Below are 21,279 nucleotides of genomic sequence, written 5' to 3' on the forward strand. Positions count from 1 at the left end.
CGAATTCATGTGTGTATTATTTCAAAAAGATCAGTTTTTTATTTCTTGAACTTTATCGCAGAACAAAACAGTACAGTGCTGGAAAGTGTACTCAATTGTATTTGTACTAACGTAGATTGAACATATGATGCTGGTCAAATCATTTTGTGTTACTCGTTTCTACTTATTACAGGCAACTTTCAATATTCTGGAAGTAGAAGCTCAAATTGTAAATCATTTTGTGTTACTCGTTTCTACTTATTACAGGCAACTTTCAATATTCTGGAAGTAGAAGCTCAAACTGTAATACTGTGCTCATTTTCTCAATGCGTTCCTACCACATTCCAACCTCTTTCTTCCATTTCTGATATCTCAACAGAGAAAACGTTTCTAGAAGTTTCATACAAAATCTCCATAACTTCTGAGTCGCGCCAATGAATCGGTGCAAACACACTGCTTTACTGGCATTTGTGAAATAAAATATTTACACCTTAGTTCAACTTCATGTAAACATTTCTGGTCTTGATTTGCACAACACTTACCGTAAATGACCCTTTTGGAGCCACAAAATTAAATTTTGACATCTAGTTTCACCATTGGTTATTGGTGTCACGTGATCTTTGTCTGAGAAGTTGTTTGGCGTGTGTTGAGTTTGTGTTTGGAGTTTCGGTTTAGAGAGGTGAACAATAGTTTTTGTTTGTAGGCAAGTGTTTTAATACGATGCGGAGGGCGGCAGCAGTAAGAGCAAGACAACGCAAACTTAGGGAAGAAAATACTAATCAAGAGGCAGAATCTGTAACTACGACAGAAGACAGTACTCCCAAAGCGGCAACAAATACAAAAGGCGGGAGGAACCGAAAGGCAGGCGTTAGTAAACAAAAGGAAACGGATACAGAAAGCGAGAGCCAGAGCGTCGAACATAAAGAAGGGCAGTCGGCGGATGGTGATTCCGCAGAAGAACAATATGAGGTAAGCAGATGTGAGATATTATTATTACCTGGTAGGCTATATCGTAATGTGATGGCTGCCGGCATGGGTGGCGCCTCTCAGCTGTACATGACTTGTAGGAGTTTCGTTTTAGAACAGTGTAATCGATTGAGAGTAATTTGTAGGTAAAATAGATTTTATTTCTTTACTGTCGTCACCATAGCCTTAATAGCAGGCGTGTCAAGTCAAGAGTATAATTTTCAGACCGTTATCTAAAACAGCGTTTGTTGATTTCCTGGCCTAGACATTTCTTTTTCAGCAACTCATCTGCGTCACCTAGTTTTGTTCAGTATTGACTTCAAGCTTGAATTTGGAATTCGTAAGAATAGTGTTAGTACACGTCAAAGTAAATTAAAAGTTTTGTGCACCGTAGCCAAATTTCTCTACGCTTTATTACATCTAACCATTTTCGAAATTAACCTTAAACACAAGTGGCGTAAAGTATAGCGAGAGGTTATTCATACACGGAAAGGTGAACGTACAAGTCCAAGATTTCCGTCTAAAGGCAAAGGTAGTGATTGAAATTGTGGGTTGGAATAAAATGTAGTTACCCCTATACGTAGACTAACCTGTTGAGCCAGTAATAGAAGACTAAGTGCAACACTGACATTCGCTTAAGCCACGATGTTTCTGGCCGGCAGTAGTTACCAGTGGGGAAAAAATTAGCCTAATTCTGTAAATACAGAGAATTAAAAATTTGCTACTGATTTGTGTTTCAGTATGTATCATCCGTGGAAGAAAGAGTGTAACACAGATTTGCTGTTGGGGAGTCAAGTCAATGGTACAAATATATGAAACAGTGAAAAGGGCTGTTCCTTGCCAAGTGATCTAACTCCCTTGCCGACTTTGTTGAAATTTGGTGTATAGATTCCAACTCTTATTAAGCATAACTATGCAAATTTTTGGTGTTGATTTGTAGCCTAATATTAGAGATGTTCCACTCGTTCAAGAGATGGGGCGATAACATTCTTTGTGCATCGTTCAGAATTGTTGTTCACCTCTGTAGTTGTTAGTGTGTTCTACCCTGAAACTTGTTGCTAAGGGTAGCAACAGTCTTGTAGATAACAGAATTCAAAGTTGAATTTTCTATGTACCATAGCCACTCCAATTTGAGAAAAAAATTCCTGGCCATTGAGGTTTTTCAAACCAAAAGTGCCAAGAAGACATCCTGGCATAAGTCCTGGGCATTACATTTACTTGGTTTCAGAGATATTTTAAGGTAAAGAACTATGTTTGGTGCCCTATATGGGCAACTCTATGAATAATGGATGACAGTTGCCGAATTATTTATTTTCATTTTATTTATTTATTGCACTTGAAAGAAAAAAAAAAGAAGCATCATTATGAAGTACGAAAGCTTTTACTGCATTTGTATATATAAATGAAGAAATATAATTTCCCTTGTGTAACAGTTTGTTTCATTTGTATTGTGATAGTTTCTGATAATGAAATGACATGATTCAGACATATGGGGTTTTCTCATGCATAAAAAAATAATTGAGCTCACCACTGTCTTATAAAAATTCACAAATTCTTTTGTGGAGAAGAATAAATTCCACACAAGCTGGTGCAGAAGAAAAATGCATTAAATGTTACTAACAAAATTTTTAAAAAACTTTGGCAATGTAATGCACTTTCACCTGAAAATTGCCGATTTCATTCTGCATTGCTGATGCATGTGAAAAATTGTACTTAGTCCTCTGGTCTACAGTCAGTACAGCCAGTTTCTCTACAGTTAGGTCCGTTACCACCCTGCATATGTCATTCTCAATGTGAAGATATTTACATTTTCCCCATTCTTCCTAACAAATGAAATTTCATAATCATCTTCAAAATATACCACCTTCCCCACAAAGCATCTAGACTTCACATTTCATTAATTCCTCCATATTCTCTACAATTTGAAGGCCAGTGAAATAAAAAAGGTTTATGCTGCAATATCTTTCACATATGATTTTGCAAAGTCCTCAGCATCATCTAGTGTTTCCCAGCTTTGCAGAAATTTCGGGTGGTACCCTTCACATGACACCTTTGTTGTGTAACGTGTTGTAGAAGTGCCATGAACTATTTACTTCATAGAATTCTTTGAAAGACGGCAAGTTGCCAAAGAGGAAATGCTGCTTATCTTGGCCGTGCCATTACTGTAGTAAACTTGTAACAACACAATACATAAAAATGGCTTTATCATTTAGGGATAATTCATACTGACCTTCAAAGATAGCAGGCTATATTGAGTTCACTTACAATTTGACACGTGCAGCATTTCCCCGCAAAAAATATGTAATTAACTTAGGTCATGCAAGAAGTAAGACTGTTCCTGATGTTAGCTCAATTGCTCATCAGACAGACTGGATATAAGCTTCTTCTCTGTGAAAATTATATCACTGGTTTAATGCACTTCCCTCCAATTTTTACAAATAGCATAGCCGATGCGCAACTGCCTAAAATTTGCAATATAGACAACATATAACTGCATTTGGCAGCATCTTAAAGATAAGGGTAGCAGTGGTTGAGAAGGGAGTGAGACAGGGTCGTAGCCTATACCCGATGATATTCAATCTGTAGATTGAGCAAGCAGTAAAGGAAACAAAAGAAAAATTCGGAGTAGGTATTAAAATCCATGGAGTAGATATTAAAACTTTGAGGTTCGCTGATGACATTGTAATTCTGTCAGAGACAGCAAAGGACCTGGATGAGCAGCTGAACGGAATGGACAGTGTCTTGAAAGGAGGATATAAGATGAACATCAACAAAAGCAAAGTGAGGATAATTGAAAGTAGTCGGTTGATGCTGTGGGAATTAGATTAGGAAATGAGACGCTTAAAGTAGTAAAGGAGGTTTGCTATTTGGGGAGCAAAATAACTGATGATGGTCGAAGTAGAATGGATATAAAATGTAGACCGGCAATGGCAAGAAAAGTGTTTCTGAAGAAGAGAAATTTGTTAACATCGAGTATTGATTTAAGTGTCAGGAAGTCTGTTCTGAAAGTATTTGTATGGAGTTTAGCCATGAATGGAAGTGGAATGTAGACAATAAATAGCTTTTGAAATGTGGTGCTACAGAAGAATGCTGAAGATTAGATGGGTAGGTCACAAAACTAATGAGGAGGTATTGAATAAAATTGGAGAGGAGAAAAATTTGTTGCACAACTTGACTAGAAGAAGGGATCAGTTGGTAGGGCATATTCTGGGGTCTCAAGGGATCACCAATTTAGTATTGGAAGGTAAAAATCGTAGATGGAGACCAGGAGATTAATACACTTAACAGATTCAGTAGGATGTGGTTTGCAGTAAGCACTGGGTGATGCAGAAGCTTGCACAGGATAGAGTAGCATGGAGTGCTGCATCAAACCAGTCTCTGGACTGAAGACCACAACATCATCTATTATGTTACCCAAGCAGGTCTATTAACCCTCGTCTTTTTGTCTACTTGATCCTCTGTTACCTTCATTATTTTATCTCTCAAAGCCACCCATTGCTCTTCTACTGTATTTCTTTCTCCCATTCTTGTCAATCGTTCCCTAATGCTCTCCCTGAAACTCTCTACAACCTCTGGTTCTTTCAGTTTATCCAGGTCCCATCTCCTCAAATTCCTACCTTTTTGCAGTTTATTCAGTTTTAATCTACAGTTCATAAACAATAGTCCATATCTGTCCCTGGAAATGTCTTAAAATTTAAAACCTGGTTCCTGAATCTCTGTCTAACCATTATATAATGTATCTGAGACCTTCCAGTATCTCCAGGCTTCTTCCATGTATACAACCTTCTTTCATGACTCTTGAACCAAGTGTTAGCTATGATTAAGTTATTCTCTGTGAATAATTCTACAAGGTGGCATCCTCTTACATTCCTTCCTCCCATTCCGTATTCACCTACTAAGTTTTGTTCTCTTCCTTTTCCTGCTATCGAGTTCCAGTCACCCATGACTATTAAATTTTCATCTCCCTTCGCTATCTGTATAATTTCTTTTATTTCATCATACATTTCATCAATGTCTTCATCATCTGCAGAGCTAGTTGGCATATAAACTTTTACTACTGTGGTAAGGGTGGACTTCGTATCTGTCTTGGCTACAATAATGCATTCACTATGCTGTTTGTAGTAGCTTACCCGCATTCCTATTTTCCTATTGATTATTAAACCTACTCCTGCATTACCCCTATTTGATTTTGTATTTATAACCCTGTATTCACCTGACCAAAAGTCTTGTTCCTCCTGCCATCGAATTTCACTAATTCCCACTATATCTAACTATAACCTATCCATTTCTCTTTTTAAATTTTCTAACCTACCTGCCCGATCAAGGAATCTGACATTCCACGCTCAGATCCGTAGGACGCCAGTTTTCTTTCTCCTGATAACAACATCCTCCTGAGTAGTCCCCGCCCGGAGATCCGAATGGGGGGACTATTTGACCTCTGGAATATTTTACCCAAGATTACGCCATCATCATTTACCATACAGTAAAGCTGCATGCCCTTGGGAAAAATTAGGGCTGTAGTTTCCCCTTGCTTTCAGCCGTTCGCAGTACCAGCACAGCAAGGCCGTTTTGGTTAGTGTTACAAGGCCAGATCAGTTAATCATCCAGACTGTTGCCCCTGCAACTACTGAAAAGGTTGCTGCCCCTCTTCAGGAACCACATGTTTGGTCTCTCAACAGATACCCCTCCGTTGTGGTTGCACCTACGGTACGGCTATCTGTATCGCTGAGGCATGCAGGCCTCCCCAGCAACAGCAAGGTCACTTTTTTTTTTGTTTTTTAATACTAGCCAATCTTACAATAGTGTATTACACTGAAGAGCCAAAGAAACTGGTATACCTACCTAATATCATGTAGGGCCCCTGCGAGCAAGCAGAAGTGCAACTATGTGAAATGGTGTGGAATGTCTGAAGTAGCACTGGAGGTGAGTGACACCATGAATTCTGCTGGGCTGTGCATAAATCTGCAAGAGTACGAGGGGTTGGAGATCTCTTCTGAACAGCACGTTGCAAGGTGTCCCTGATACGCTCAGTAATGTTCATGTCTGGGGAGTTGAGTGCCAGCGGAAGTGTTTAAACTCAGAAGAGTGTTCCTGTAGCCACTCTGTACCAATTGCTGTAGGCTAAACCTTTTTTCATAAAAGAAAAACTTGCACGTATTCACCCAAGCAAGCAGGAGGGCATGGACATAGCACTCGTGTGCGTGTGTCAAGTAGGCGAAAAGATTGTTACATGTAAGCTATAGGCCAAAACGTTTTTCATAAAAGAAAAACGCGTACATATTCACACAAGCAAGCCAGCATTCTGGCTGGAGCCCATGGACATAGTACTTGTGTGTGTGTGTGTGTGTGTGTTTGTGTGTTTGTGTGTGTGTGTGTGTGTGTGTGTGTGTGGGCGCGCACGCCCGTTTTCCTTTTTCCCCCTAAGGTACGTCTTTCCGCTCCCGGGATTGGAATGACTGCTTACCCTCTCCCTTAAAACCCACATCCTTTCGTCTTTCTCTCTTTCTTGGTGAAGCAACCGTGGGTTGTGAAAGCTTGAATTTTGTGTGTGTGTTTGTGTTTGTTAGTGTCTCCATCAACATACCAACGCTTCCGTTTGGAAAGTTGAATAATTTTTGTTTTTAGATATATTATTCCCACGTGGAATGTTTCCCTCTGTTATAGTCAATAAATTTTTAAGTTATTTCTGTGTATTCTTTTTGCTGTATTAGCTGTTGGACAATATCTCCAATACGCAGATATTCATAAACTTGCGTAATGTCTCAGTTATCAAATAAATTTGTATATATTTTTGAAAAAAATGAACAATTGCAGTAACATAACATATTTGATGGAAAATTTCAAATTATGTTAATTCCTTTGCTGAACATTAAATGAAATACCGGTCTATCTAATAAAATATATTTGAAAAATTTAATTAAAGTTCAACAAAGAGCTAAACTTGGAACACTCAAATCATTCTGGTAAGCATCACTTGTTGTAACTTGGACGCACTAAACAACCAAGAATGTTAGTACAGCGCGTTGTTATACTGTGGCATATATGAAAATCACCGTAACGTTTACTGAACACAATAAGATAAGCCAAAGTATGCAAGCAGTTATAACTTGCCCGAGTGTGAGCGTAGCATGGCAGGTTTTAAATAGGCACTTGCCTGTGGGGAGGGGGTTCTGTCGGAAGCTCACAGCATTGCTTTTCTGCGGCGCACTCTCGCGGATGGCATCACAATGGTAATGTGTGTGGCTTTAAAGTGTGTGCACATTACTTTATTCCTTTTCCCTTGGGCAACAGCTCAAATTCCGGAGATGTCCATGACGTCTTCCTCCGCAAGGCTCTGACTGAGATGACAAGCTGATACTGGAGTGTATGGTCGAAAGTACTTAGGGCGTGGGCAGCCTCGCAGCCGCCTTCTTGTGTCAGCCCATACAGTAGGATGTACGGTGACGGCACGAGCTCCACGTTGACATCAAGTCCAAGGTGTGGTGGTGGTGGTGCCGCCCCCCGCAGATGGCGTCTGAGGCAGAGGAGACGGCTTCGGTGTGGATGGCAACACGTAGGTGTCCTGGCCAGGCTTGTCTGGTCATCCACGCACAGGTGCATTTTTTTTTTTTTTTTTTTTTTTTTTTTTTTTTTTTTTTTTTTTTTTTAAATGATGTGCACAGAGGCGCTCCTCCATATGAATGTTGCAGAGACATTGGCCGCAGCATCTGGGAGTGTATTTTGGGCAACCGCCAAACCTGCATGCCCCGGCAGCCATCCCCAGCCAGAAAAGTGACCGGCTACACAGGTCGGCGTCCGTGGCCGGGTCGCAGGAGATGCATGAGCATCCAGGGTTGATATGGTCCATGGAGCAGTTCAGTGGAGTTGTTGTCACCAAAGGCCATGACCCATAGGAAGACAGAAATTGATCCAAGTCAATATGGGATGGGGAGCAACATGGTACTTTTAATTTGGTTTTGAAAGTTTTAACTTTTTGCCACATCGTTGGCATGTGGGTGGAAGGACAGGACAAAAATGTGGCGAACCTGCTGCCATTGCAGGAGGCAGACTACTATGACACAAACTGAGGACTTTATCAGAAATCAACGTTCGTGGAAGTCCTTGGATCGAAATTTTTTCGATAGGGTTGCCACTGTGGCGGAAGCAGAAGGTTACTGACAGTGAACATCATAAGGGAACCAAGAGAATGCATCATTTACTGTTAGCTAGTATGCATTAAGGAAAGGGCCAGCGAAATCGATGTGGTGACAGTCTCAGGATTGTGAAGGTTGCGGCCACCGAGACATTGCCCTTGTGGCAGCTTGTTGTGAGGCACATTGAGAACATGCCGTAACCAAACGAGTGGCATTATCATCCAAATCAGGCCACAAAACATGACAACAAGCTAATCCCTTGATGCGTGAAACCCCTGTAGTGATTAGCTTGCAGCAGTTGCAAGATCTCCAAACAGAAAGTCAAGGGAACCACTACGCAAGGAGCTGAAAAGTCCGTATCAAAGAGTAGAACACCATCCACAACAGAGAAACGACGCCAAAACACACAGTAGTTACGGAGGGGGTCAGATGTGTGCGATAGAGGTCCTCAAGCCAGCCATATTGTGCACAATATATCACTTTCTGTAAAATCGGATCGTATCAGCACTAGCCTGCGTGACCTGAGCACTAGTGATTGGAAAACTGTTGACAGTTTGTTGAGTGCATTCATCAATGTGGAAACAGTAACTCCTTCCAATCAAAAACTGGGTCTGGACCAGCTGGAAGACAGCAGAGCATGTCAGCATTTGCATGTTTAGCCATGGGGCGAAGTGAATTCGTAGTTGTACCAAGAGAGGAACAGTGCCCAAAGTTGAAGGCAATGCAGTGCTTTATCTGGCAATGATGCTGAGCACTTAAATAGTGAAACTAATGGCTTTTGATCCATGATGAGATAAAATTTACGCCATACAGGTGAATGTGGAACTTCTTTTAAGGTGTAAACAATGGTGAGGCCTTCTCTCTCAGTTTCTGAATATCTAGTATGAGTCGAATTAAGTGTCCTCGACGCATATGCAACAGGCTGTTAAGAGCCATCAAAATATTGATAGGCTAACACTGCTCCCAGCTGATGCTGGAATGCTTCTGTTGCTAACACTAAATGGTTAATCAGTTGTAGGTTATGAGGCAAGATGCAGATTGTATAATATAGACTTCAGTTTGGAAAACACCGTTTCACATGCTTGCGACCAGTAGAAAGACGTCCCATGGTGCAGCAAGGCATGTAACAATTGTGCAACTGAGACTTCTCCCAATAAAAACTTAATAATAGCAAGCAATCTTATCTTAGAAACAACCTAATCTTACCTTAAAAATAACCTGGAGTTCCTTTACTGATGTCCGATGCGGAAGAGCCACAACAGCAGAGACATTGTGATGAATGGTTTTGATTCCAGCACTAGAAGCCTCAAACCAAGATAAACAATTGACGATTGGAAGAAGCCGCACTTTTCCAAATTGCATTTCCCTGCGGTCTCTATGACCGAAAAGGATATACGTAAGTTATTGAGATGTTCAGCAGTGGAGGAGCCAGAGACCACAATATCATCAAGATAGTTGGCACAGTCTGACACCAGTGCCTAACAGTAATTGCAAGTATTGTTACGCACTAAAAGGCATGTTAACAACCAAGAGCCATTGAGAGTCAACATCAACGGAAGCTGCAGATATGAAATGGAGAGATCGATCTTGGAAAAACACCGACCACCAGTGAGCTTAGCAAAAAGTTTGTCAGGGTGCGGCAAGGGATACATGTCAATGACAGACTGAGCATTCACAGAAACTTTGAAATCACAAAGTAACCATCCTGACAGCTTCTTGATAATGACTAAGAGAGTAGCTCATTCGCTGGATTCTATCGGGTGGTTGACCCCGAAGGCCACGAGGCAATTGAGCTCTGCATTGACTTGGTTGTGAAGAGCCATCGGCTCCTGGCGATCCTGAAAGAAACGGGGTCTGGCTGAAGGTTCGATGGTGGTGTGGGCTTTGAAATTAGTGACATGACTCAAACCCACAGAAAACGGTGGAAAATTCAGAGCATAAAGAGTAGAGATGATCAGAGATGAGATTAACTTCATACGAAGTGGTAAACCCAAATTTTCCTTTACATTATTCACTACCAGAATAGTCAGCAGATGAACCATATATTTGTATGTGACTGGGGCCGAGAAACTACCTAATATTGGAATGCTTTGTTTATCATAGGTGACTAATGTACGTGACAGGCGCTAGAGGAGGAGAACCCAAGTCCACGTCCACACACAGGAATAGTGTGACTCGTTTTGTTGCAATGGTGGCAAATGGCCCACCACTTAGGAAAATCCAGCCTACCATGAGTGACAAAACATCCAGACAAGTGGGAAGGGCGGGGCACTTGCTTATTGTTTGTTACCTGGCTTTCTGTGCTGCTGCTGCAAGCATGGCTGCTGCAATAATGTGGACCAGCCATCGTGGGGTTTTGTTCGTGCGTGGATTGCTGCCACCATTTTTTCCCCCTGTGAACCGTCTGAAAAACGGTGGGGGGGAAGCAGGTTGAACTTCTGCAACCTCGCAGCACAATTAAATTTGAGTACGCACTGCCCTCAAAAAACATCAAATCAGTGTGCAGTAGTCAGGACATTGGAGAGAAGGGATTCCGCATTGAAGAGCCCACTCAAGACCCTCTCAATGATTGCATTTGGTTGGTATACAACTGCTTATGTACATCAGTGACAAAGTGGAAGAGAGTGAACACTAATCCTGCAATAAGAACCCCTAACTGATCGACCAGTCAGCATAAAATCTCGTCAGTAACACCCTCAGACCAACCAGAGTCCGCAGCTCGTGGTCGCGTTCTCGCTTCCCGAGTACAGCGTCCTGGGTTTGATTCCCGGCAGGGTCAGGAATTTTCACCTGCTTTGAGAGGACTGGGTGTTTGTGTTGTCCTCATCATTTCATCATCATCCAGGAAAGTGGCGAAATTGGACTGAGCAAAGGTTGCGACATTGTACAGGCGATGACAACCGCTCAGTTGAGTGCCCCAGAAACCAATAATCATCATCATCATAATATCAACCAGAGACTGAAACCACATGGAGAACAATCCCCACACACAACCAAGAATGTTAGGACAACTTTATTAGACTGTATGCCAGTCGCTATAACATACACTAAACATAATACGTAAGGCAAAGTATGCAAGCAGTAATAACATAACTGAACATACACTAAACATAATAAGTAAGGCAAAGTATGCAAGCAGTAATAACATAACTGAGCATGAATGTAGCGCAGCAGGGTTTAGACACTAGTCATGGCGGGCTGTATCGGAAGTTCACAGTAGTGCTCTTTCACAGGGCAGTGGCTTCCGGATGAGTGCACATTACTTCACTACTCCTTGTCATTTAAAAGACTATTCCCTAAAATCCCATGAAACAAATTACATATTCTCACAGAAAAAGCTGAAAAAAAGGAGGTCATAATTTCATATTGGGATATAGAATTGCAAGGAGTTTATTTATTTATTTATTTATTATCTTTTTTAATTTTTTTGCCTCCCCCCCCACAAAAAAAAATTATCACTGTCTTTACTTTAAAATATATCTGAAACTAAGTAACTGTAATTTCTAGGCCATTTTTTTTCTAATCATGGAGTGATTTACTTTCTTAGAAAAAGAAGCATTACTAAGGCTTTTTGTTTGTTAAAAATTGCTGGCCAAACTTTGAATAACATTTGAACTGAGATATGTCACAGCTGTAAGTGACCACGGTAATAGATGGTTCAACTACGCATCCTGCAATCCGTATATTAGCTACTATACTTAGGAGTGAGTTGATGCAGCAAATTTCACAGGAAGATTACCAACTTATCTCAAAAATTACAAAAAAAAAAAAAAAAAAAAAAAAAAAAAAAATTATTGTGCTGCACCAGAGAGCCTTCAAATAAAATTAGAGCATTATAATCTACTACTATATGCACGATGTAACCTGGTACTTGTTTTGGGTGGGGCCATTGGGACTGTGAGCATATGATCCTGCTTAACAATGTGCTGTGACAACTAGTGGGGTGGAGGAGAGAGGGGGGGGGGGGGGGGGGAAGCTTGCTGCCTTCTCACAAGGCATGCAGCACACTGGAATGTACATTGTGTTCAGAATGGCCCTATTGTAATGCTACACTGCTAAGGCATTGCACATTGTGACCTGGCTATGATCCGCAACTGGTGGAACAAATCTCTACTGACCTGAAGTAATACCATGTATATTAATTTCTCCGCTCCCTGAAAAGTCGAGTTATATTGTGCTTTTGTAGTACCTGTTGAGCATTTCATTGTGGCAAGCATTTTCATTATGACACATGCTAAAATGTATGGCAATTTCAGGTATCTCGTAGTTTGCCCATCCCTTTGTGACTATACTAGTGTTTTTTTCATTGTGAGGATAGGTTGGTGGAGAGCAGATTACGTACAACTGTTTTGCGGCATTTTCAAGGATGTTTGTTAGAAGAAGGAATGAAAAGAAGATTGCGGTTTGAAGTCGGCAGTGAGGTTGTTACAAATGGAGCACACTTTAAAGGAAATATGGGGAAGGAAATTTCAACCATATGCCCATTTTTCAATGGAATTACCCCAGCATTTGTCCTCAGTGATGCAAGTAAACCACATATAACTAAAATCTGGATAGCCTGCTCACATTCCTGTTGTATTTTGGCATGAAGACTGTTCCACATTATGCTGAAATCTCGTACACGTGAAGCTGCATCTTTCAGGTTGAGATAGAATATAAGTCTATCATTGATGTTTTTGTCTTCAGTCCAAAGACTGGTTTGATATAACTCTCAATGATAGTCTATCCTGTACAAGCCACTTCGTCTCTGCATCACTACTGTATCCTATATCCATTTTAATGTGCCTGCAGTAATCAGGCCTTGGTCTCATTCCTACTTCCCATTACCTAACTGAAGATTCCGTGATGTCTCGGGATGTGTGGAATCCTGCCTTGTAGTGAAATTGTGTTATCAATTTCTTTTCTCCTCGGTTCGATTTAATGCCATCTCATTATTTATCTGGTCTACACACATAATCTCCAGCATTATTCAATAGCACAGTATAACAGAAGTGTATCATCCCTTGTTTGATCTGTTTTTTGTCCATGTTCCACTTCCATACTAGTACCTATAGAAAATAATTCCCTACACTTAAATTTATGGTTGTCTGGTGAATCCAGCAGTGCTCTCAGATTACTAAATATGCATGGAAACTGGATATATATAATAATCTGGGATATTTGGGAATTGTCAGTATGTAAATTTTGGCTCCTCTTTGTGACTTTGAAGCTATGGAACTCGAGATTATAATAAACCATATAAAATGTGAATGGAAAACTTCTCTGTTTTCATTTTTTTAAATTGTTTTAAGTTTTTTTAAATTTTTTGTTAAATTTCAGAGTATACTACTCTCATATATATATAAACAAAGATGATGTGACTTACCAAACAAAAGCGCTGGCAGGTCGATAGACACACAAACATACACACAAAATTCGAGCTTTCGCAACCGGCGGTTGCTTCGTCGGGAAAGAGGGAAGGAGAGGGAAAGATGAAAGGATGTGGGTTTTAAGGGAGAGGGTAAGCAGTCATTCCAATCCCGGGAGCGGAAAGACTTACCTTAGGGCAGTGACAATAACAAACGTAATTGTTTGTTCAAAGACAATAACAAACGTAATTGTTGGCTGGGATTGGAATGACTACTTACCCTCTCCCTTAAAACTCACATCCTTTCATCTTTCCCTCTCCTTCCCTCTTTCCTGACGAAGCAACCGCCGGTTGCGAAAGCTCGCTTTTGTGTGTATGTTTGTGTGTCTATCGACATGCCAGCACTTTTGTTTGGTAAGTCACATCATCTTTGTTTTTAGATACATTTTTCCCACGTGGAATGTTTCCCTCTATTAGAGGGAAGGGGCAACTTGTAATTGACCAACTGAAAAATTTAAAAATTTGTGTAAGTGTTTAAATGCCCTGGTGCTGTAGTTGGAATTCACTGCGAGGGAGAAAACAGTGCATTTTTAGTTGTGTATGTGATTTGTCTAATACTGTAGAATATAGTTTTATTTTTTAGAATCTGTGTGGTAACAGGTTAGTGAAAGAGCGCATTAACTGACCATGGTAAAATACTCTGACTGTGAATCAATTCCAACACAATGAAATGTCCAACTTAGGATGTAAACAAAACCTTGATGCACTTAAACTGAATGGATAACTCAGTTGGGGTCATTGATATGTGGAATAGGAGACACACCTTTCCAGATGCTGGATCTTTGAGGGTAGTAGCTTCAATAACAGTATTTTGCATAATTTTATTCTGTGAACTAGTAGCATTACAAATCCTTGTACGATTAAGATTGCTTAGTAGTGCTCTAATCGCAAGCCATAAAGATAACTTTCCTAATATACAGATATTCTGTTCAAGGCCAATTATGAGGAAGAAACACAACAGCACATTGTTGTGTATATAATTTTTGTTTAAAATTATATGTATGGAAATACAGTATACATGGAAGAAATAATTTGTCTATTTGTTTAAATATCCTACTGTCACAGTAAAAACCGCGTCAAATAAGGAAATGAAATAACACATTTTCATAGCACAGCATTTTCTATCTCAGAGTTGATTTTGGTAGAAAACTTGTAAAAACATAGCCTACATCTGTCCGAATATTTATTGGAATATCATATAAAAATTTGACATAAATACGGCAAGAACTTTTCAATTTTTTTGGAAACAACAGTTCCCCTTTATAAGTATATTGTGGGCTGTCCAGCGCCCCGGAAAACTAGGAAAACCCAGGGCATTTTTGTATTTTATGTAAAATCCCTGCAAAATGTATTGTACCCAATTTTTCTTCAGACAGAGGCATTTGTTGCACCATTCGACCTCAGCTTGTTGCTGTGCGATTGCCCACACTGGTATTTTGGTATCCCCCATTTACTCCCATCGCTGAGTGTAGCGACCAGTCTGAATGGACTGGCTGTGGCCGATCAAGCTGAGCTGTGCTGAGATTTGTTATTGACATGGAACAGCTTGTACGTCAGTCGCGGCAACCAGGCCGAGCTTCCCTTGTTTGTTGTTGTGCTATGATTTTGTGCTTGTGTGATGCAATGCGACAAGTGAGGAACTGTGAAGAATGTTTAGTGTGGTTTGCATTTACATCTTTTCAGATGTAAGTATTACTTTGTTTATTAACGTGCTGTGTCATTTTAGGGGATTTCGTGGCCTACTCGAATCCATTTATTTTGATCAGGGTTAGTAGGGTATGAAAGATTTACATACAGTACATTGTTTTGGATGTATACCAGAAAATTAATATTGTAGCCTGCGAACAGCTTTTGATCTGATTGCTGTTGGGGATGTTAGGGCTAGTTATAGAGCTTCAGTGGAAGACATAAAATAGTGGCATTAGAACACTAACACACATTGGGCTTTTGCTGTGTGCCGACTGCTCAAATTAATGTTGAGCTAATGCCTGCTATGGGAGCTGGCAGACACACATGGCTGGAGGGAGAGTAGGACTGTACAAATAGGGGGCAGGGAAGTGGGGCAGCACTTCTCATCATTTTTCTCATTACTGGCAAACATTTCCTATGGTATTGTGGGTTTCAGTTGCCACAACCTACGTTCAGTTACATGCACACAAGTAAACTATTATTTTCCTTTGCAGCCAGTCAGGAAGGCACATAGGTGAGAGGGTGCGGTGAAGGTTATTTGTAGGAAAGAAAGTAGCCTAGGTTGTGAGATTTTTAGTGGCTTTATGTCTTCGTGAGCACTTAGTTAGGTGTGATCCTGTCTAAAACTCTAGGTTCAGTAAAAGAAATGGAATCGTGCATTCAACCCTCATTGGGCTGAGAATCCAGAATTTTGTTGGGTTGCGGAATACATGCCTCAAAAATTCAGTTTGTTTGGAGCACACTCTGCGAAACGAACTTCTTCCTCAGCAATGTGGGAGAGTGGGTCTTAGCCACTCGCACAAGGGGAAAGAAAACCACTGGGCTCGAGGCTGCTAGGAAGGTTATAGCGTCTGTATCCATGCCAATCAATGCAAACAGCCATATCTCCATTGCTACTGCATCAGACATAGCCCTTGCGGTGCCGTTTGCCACTGATGGAAGCACTTAGCTGACAGTCAATTCTGACGATGGAAAGAACAGTTGTGATCGTTCCCTTGACCCAGTAATTGCACTGGACAATAATTACCAATTTCAATAAAGAAAAGTAATGTTTCTAATTAGTCTCCATGTATTTTTAGTTTTCTGCAGCACAGGCAGGGAGTGCATCATGCAGATCTGACATGTCTTCGTAACCAGGTCCTAGCCTGAGGCAGCCACATCTAGACGAAGGCCAATTATGCTAGATTACGCTCAGAATGGTACTGTGATGAAGGCACAAAGGCAGAGATCTGTTTGTGTTTGACGGTTACTGTGAGACACCAGTCTTCTTGGTACATTGGCAGCCTTTTTAATCTCTTACTGGTTGTGTTCCCTGACATGACATTAAGTGCAGCTTCAAAAGTAAAAAGTAAATTGGAGCGTTGCATACACCATGGGGACATTTTTCACTCAACTACATTGGATTTGATGTGAATTTGAAAGAGGTGGGCCTAAACCAGCAGATGGATCTGCTTGTACATTTCTGAGATAGGGAGTTGGCCCAGGTTTCGAGCAGATACTTCAATGTTCTTGAGAAAAAATGTTGCAAGATTTAGTTGAAGGATTTGAGACAAATTTAAGGTATACATCTTCACGTTTTTGCGGCATAAAGACTGTTCCATAAAATATTGGGTGTGCAGCCACATAAATTAAGTTTCTTCTTCTAATATTTTGGCTGAATACCGTCCAGCCATCTTCAGAGTGAGCCGAGGTGACTAGGGCTCCAGCACTTGCTTCATCCTTTTACACTAGCTGACTGAACCACTGCATGTGTGTCCAGAGATACACAAGGTGCCATAGATGTTGATAGGTGGCAAAGAGGTGTAACATTTGCACGGAAATTAAATCTATGGCTGCGCAGTCGATCCACACGGTGATATCGATGTGTCATGAAGAGCTGTATCATTGCGACATGAGCTGTATCGTTGCGACATCTTTGTGATTTAATTATAGAAATTTCCGGATTCCGTGCTATCTCTATTAATTAAATTTGTCGCGAACCGAATTTCAATTGCTTCTTTCTCTACTGAGTCCCAGAAAGATGAAGTCTAGGGTAACATTTTGACATTATCATACACCATAGAGTGCCCAATGCAAATATTGCTCTGCCACCACAGATATATTAGGTTGTAAGAGACAGGTGTACCTGCGGTGTTTTGTGCATCTCTCCTGAACTGTGTTTCATCTGTTCGATGTATGAATGGCCACACTCACAGGGGATCTTATAAACTCCAGGCTTCCGAAGCACCAAATCATCTTTAACAGAACCCAGGAGTGCTGCAGTTTTTGGTGGAAGGCGAAAAATTACTGTCACTTGGTGTTTCCTGAGGATCCGTCCTGTTTCTGATGAAAGGCTTCGCACATATGGCAGGAAAGCCATGGATTCAAAACTTTCCGTGTCTTCTTCCGCTTTTCTTGTGCCCACTGTTGTTTTCATTTGAGAGTCATGGCACGGTTACTCTCCACAGCAGGTACGTAAGGCACTACAAATGAAATTGACAGTGGGCACAAGAAATGTGGAAGAAGATACGGAAAGTTTTAAATCCATAGCTTTCCTGCAAGTGATTTTTCGCCCTCCACCAAAGACTACAGCACTCCTGGGTTCTGTTAAAGATGATTTGGTGCTCTGGAAGTCTGGGGTTTATAAGATCCTCTGTGAGTGTAGCCATGCATACATCAGACAGATGACACTTACAGTCCAGGAGAGAAGCACAGAGCACCACAGGTACACCCGTCTCCTACAACCTAATAAATCCGTGGTGGCAAAGCACTGTATTTACACTGAGCACTCTATGGTGTACGATAATGTTGAAATTTTATCCTAGACTTCATCTTTCTGGGACTCAGTAGTGAATGAAGCAACTGAAATTCGCTTGGCGACAAATTTAATTAATAGAGGTAGCAGCTTCAGCTTGGACAAATCATGGAATCCAGCAATTTGTGTAATTAAATCACAAAGACGTCGTGACGGTACAGCTCTCCATGATATGGATAGGCTGTGCAGCCACAGAGTTAATTTCCGTGCGTATGTAACAACTCTTTGCCGCCTTTCAACACCTATAGCGGGTTGTGTATCTTTGGCTGCATAAGCAGTGGTTCGGTCCTAGAATTTAAAAGGATGGAGCAAGTGCTGGAGCATTAGCCACCTCGGCTCACTCTGAAGATGGCTGGACTGTATCCAGCAAAAAAATTAGAAGAAGAAACTGAATTTATGCGCCTGCACGCCTGAAATTTTATGGAGCAAATTTAAAGTAAATCTGAAATGGCAAGGTCTTAGTATCAGCAAGAGAACTGAGAAAGAAGCTTTGAAGTCAAGGTTAATCCAGAACATCTGGCATACATATAGTGCATGGTACCTTTAAGATGGGTTGTTGTTGTGTTGGCTGGAACCTTACGTTTCTGAGGGCTTTATCTATGCGTTTCTGAGGGCTTTATCTATGAGGGTAAGCAAAAAATTATCTGGACTTTTCCAGTAGTCATACTGCGTTCTACAAATGCATGCTTGCAGTTGGTGCTATGGTGGCAATTTGTGCCTCACTTGAGCATCATCGCAACAGAAGTGAGCCAGCAGTGGCTGAGCATAAACATGTCCGCTTCGCTAGCAGTTGGCCCAAAGCAAGAACAAAGGGCAGTGATAATATTTCTTTTGTCAGAACCATGGAAAGGGGCTGAAATACATCATAGACTATTACCACAGTGCAAGGTTAGTAAATTATCACAATATAGAAGTCCAAAACTGGCTGGACAACCAGGAAGCAGAGTGCCCGTCAATTGCAACGGCCGATAAAATGGAGCAGGCTCAATTGATATGGTTGATGAATAGGCAGGTTAATATCGATGAACTTTGAACTTTGTGTCCATAAAGTTTGTTCGCGATGGGTGGCATTATGACTCACTGTAGAATAAAAACTCTTAACACATTGATCTGCCAATGCTTACTCATCCGTTACACCTGAGAAGGCTAGTCATATTTAGAAATGGAGTGCAACTTCAAAAATATTAGAAACATATGTTTTGACAGAGCACAGAAAAACTGCGTGACTGTGAAACTATTGCAGTCATTTGTTGCAGTTTACGTGAAAAACTATTCCTTGGGAGAAATCACATTCATACGAACACTTAAATCGGACAAGGAGGCATATCTCGCTCACTTACGAAGTGTACAATTAGATGCAGCGGTAAGAGATTACTTTCATATGTCAAACATACTGTCACTAATGCCATGTATGACACACCAGACATGTTTTGATAATTTTTTTCTGGTGAAAGTAAATTCAATGCTTGTAGTACAGAAGTGAAACAATCAGACCTGTGTGACAGTGGTCATTTTCTGATCATTCCACCCCTTCCTCAGTGTCACTCACCTGGATGTCCACCCCGATAGGCTCTCAACAATTCTGACTCGAGTGCTTTCATGTCTTCCACTGCCCTAAGCTCCCCGCCATCTGGTGCTGTCAGTGTAGTTGTTCAAAGCACAACCACAGCCAGTCTGCCAGCAGCAGAGCAAAGTTAGCACTCTACTATTCTTCAGGATTCCCCCTTCCCCTCCCCAATTGGAAGACAGTACCCTGAAGGATTTCTTTTGCTGTGTCTATCAGAGATTGCAGATGGGCTCTCCAATGCCATAAGCAACATCACTCGATAGAACTCCTCGTTGTGTTTAAATAGCCCCGTACCCTGCACAGAAATAACAACACTGGGAACAGTATGTTTCTACTATTGGACACCTCTACAAACACCAGTCCCCACAGATGTTCTTGTAGTTTCCCTGCATGGTGTTTTGTACACTGACTCAGTTGCTGTCGCTGAACATTTTGCATTGCATGTGCTCAAGCCTGTGTGTCTGAAAATTATCAGCCTGCATTCCGGATCCTGTAACAGTGGGCACAGAGAATTCAGTTGCTTTTCAGTATATGCCATCTGGAGCCAAATAATACCTGTGCAGTGAGTGGTAATTCCTCTGTGCCTAGCCCTTTGTCCTGGCACGGCTCCACGGACATACTACATCCACAGCCAAAGCTCAAATTTCTATAGGTGGATTGCCAACATCACACACTTGCCACGTGTATCTGGAGCAAGTGAGAGTTCTCACCTCAGTGGTGAGAAAGTTTAATAGTTCCAGTACTGAAACAAGGTAAACAGTCTCTTAAGATGGACAGCTATCACCTAATTAGTCTCACTAATTGTCGTCTGCTAGTCAGTCAGATGTATGACGAGGTGGTGGCTGTGTTGATACCTTGTGTCTTGGGGTCTTTTGGCTCTGTCCCGGGGCAGTTTTCACCAAGGCTGTTCTCCTGCTGGCAATTTAATCTGCCTAGTATCTGCTAACTGAACAGTTTTCACCCTGCATCAACACCCCCCACTGCCTTCTTTGACTTGGAAAAGGCTTAACACACAATGTGGTGTCACCTTCTCATTACCCTACATGATTGGTGTCTCTGGGGCCTGCTCCCAGTTTTTGTCTGGAACTTCCGTGTCTCACAGTACTTACTGTGTTAAACTTGGTGCTACTCACATAATCCCCCATATACAAGAGAGTTTGGTTCTGCAAGACTCTGTATTGAGTGTGCACCTTTTTCTAGTAGCAGCTGAGGGGTCTACAGTGTCACCCTCCCTGTATGCTGACAGTTTTTGTATTTGCTATTGCTCCTCCACTGTGGGTGTTGCTGAATGCTAACTGCAGGCTACAAAAGGTGCAGTCCTGGGCATTCACACATATTCCAGTTTTCAGTCACCAAGACGTGTCATGCACTTATCTTAACTGTTATACTGTCTATCCATAAACCAGATGCTAGCTCGACAACCAATTGCACAATTTGGTGGAGTCATATTGCTTTCAGGGGTTGATCTTCGATGCCCAGTTGACATGGCTTCCCCATCTTTACCAACTTAAGCGAATGTGCTGGTGAAACATTAATATTCTTCACAATCTCTGTAACACCCACTGGAGACTGCTCTCCACTTCTGTGGCTTTAGGTTATTTAATGTCAAGTGATCTAGAGGTTCCCACATTACTGTCACGGATTTTTGGTGAAATTTTGTATTAACAATTGCAGATGTTCTCAGTGAACATTGGTAAAGTTTCTTGATCATTAATTCAGTGCTTTGGGAGATACTGTCATTTGT

At 41.2% G+C, this 21,279-nt stretch overlaps 1 protein-coding gene across 5 annotated transcripts in view; it reads left to right on the forward strand.

The window, feature by feature from the left end:
* Positions 1 to 258: 258 nt before the first annotated feature.
* LOC126355163 (heterochromatin protein 1-like) overlaps positions 259 to 21,279 on the forward strand; it is a 108,897-nt gene continuing 87,876 nt past the window's right edge. Inside the window, exon 1 of one of the 5 annotated variants that reach the window (XM_050005372.1) lies at positions 259 to 948. In XM_050005372.1, the coding sequence (XP_049861329.1) occupies positions 700 to 948 (249 nt within the window). In that variant the 5' untranslated portion in view covers positions 259 to 699. The remainder of the gene's footprint in view (positions 949 to 21,279) is intronic. The other 4 variants (XM_050005373.1, XM_050005374.1, XM_050005371.1 and 1 more) reach the window with 4 other exon arrangements.

The sequence above is a fragment of the Schistocerca gregaria genome, chromosome 3 (assembly GCF_023897955.1).
Source record: "Schistocerca gregaria isolate iqSchGreg1 chromosome 3, iqSchGreg1.2, whole genome shotgun sequence".
Taxonomy (NCBI): Eukaryota; Metazoa; Arthropoda; class Insecta; order Orthoptera; family Acrididae; genus Schistocerca; species Schistocerca gregaria.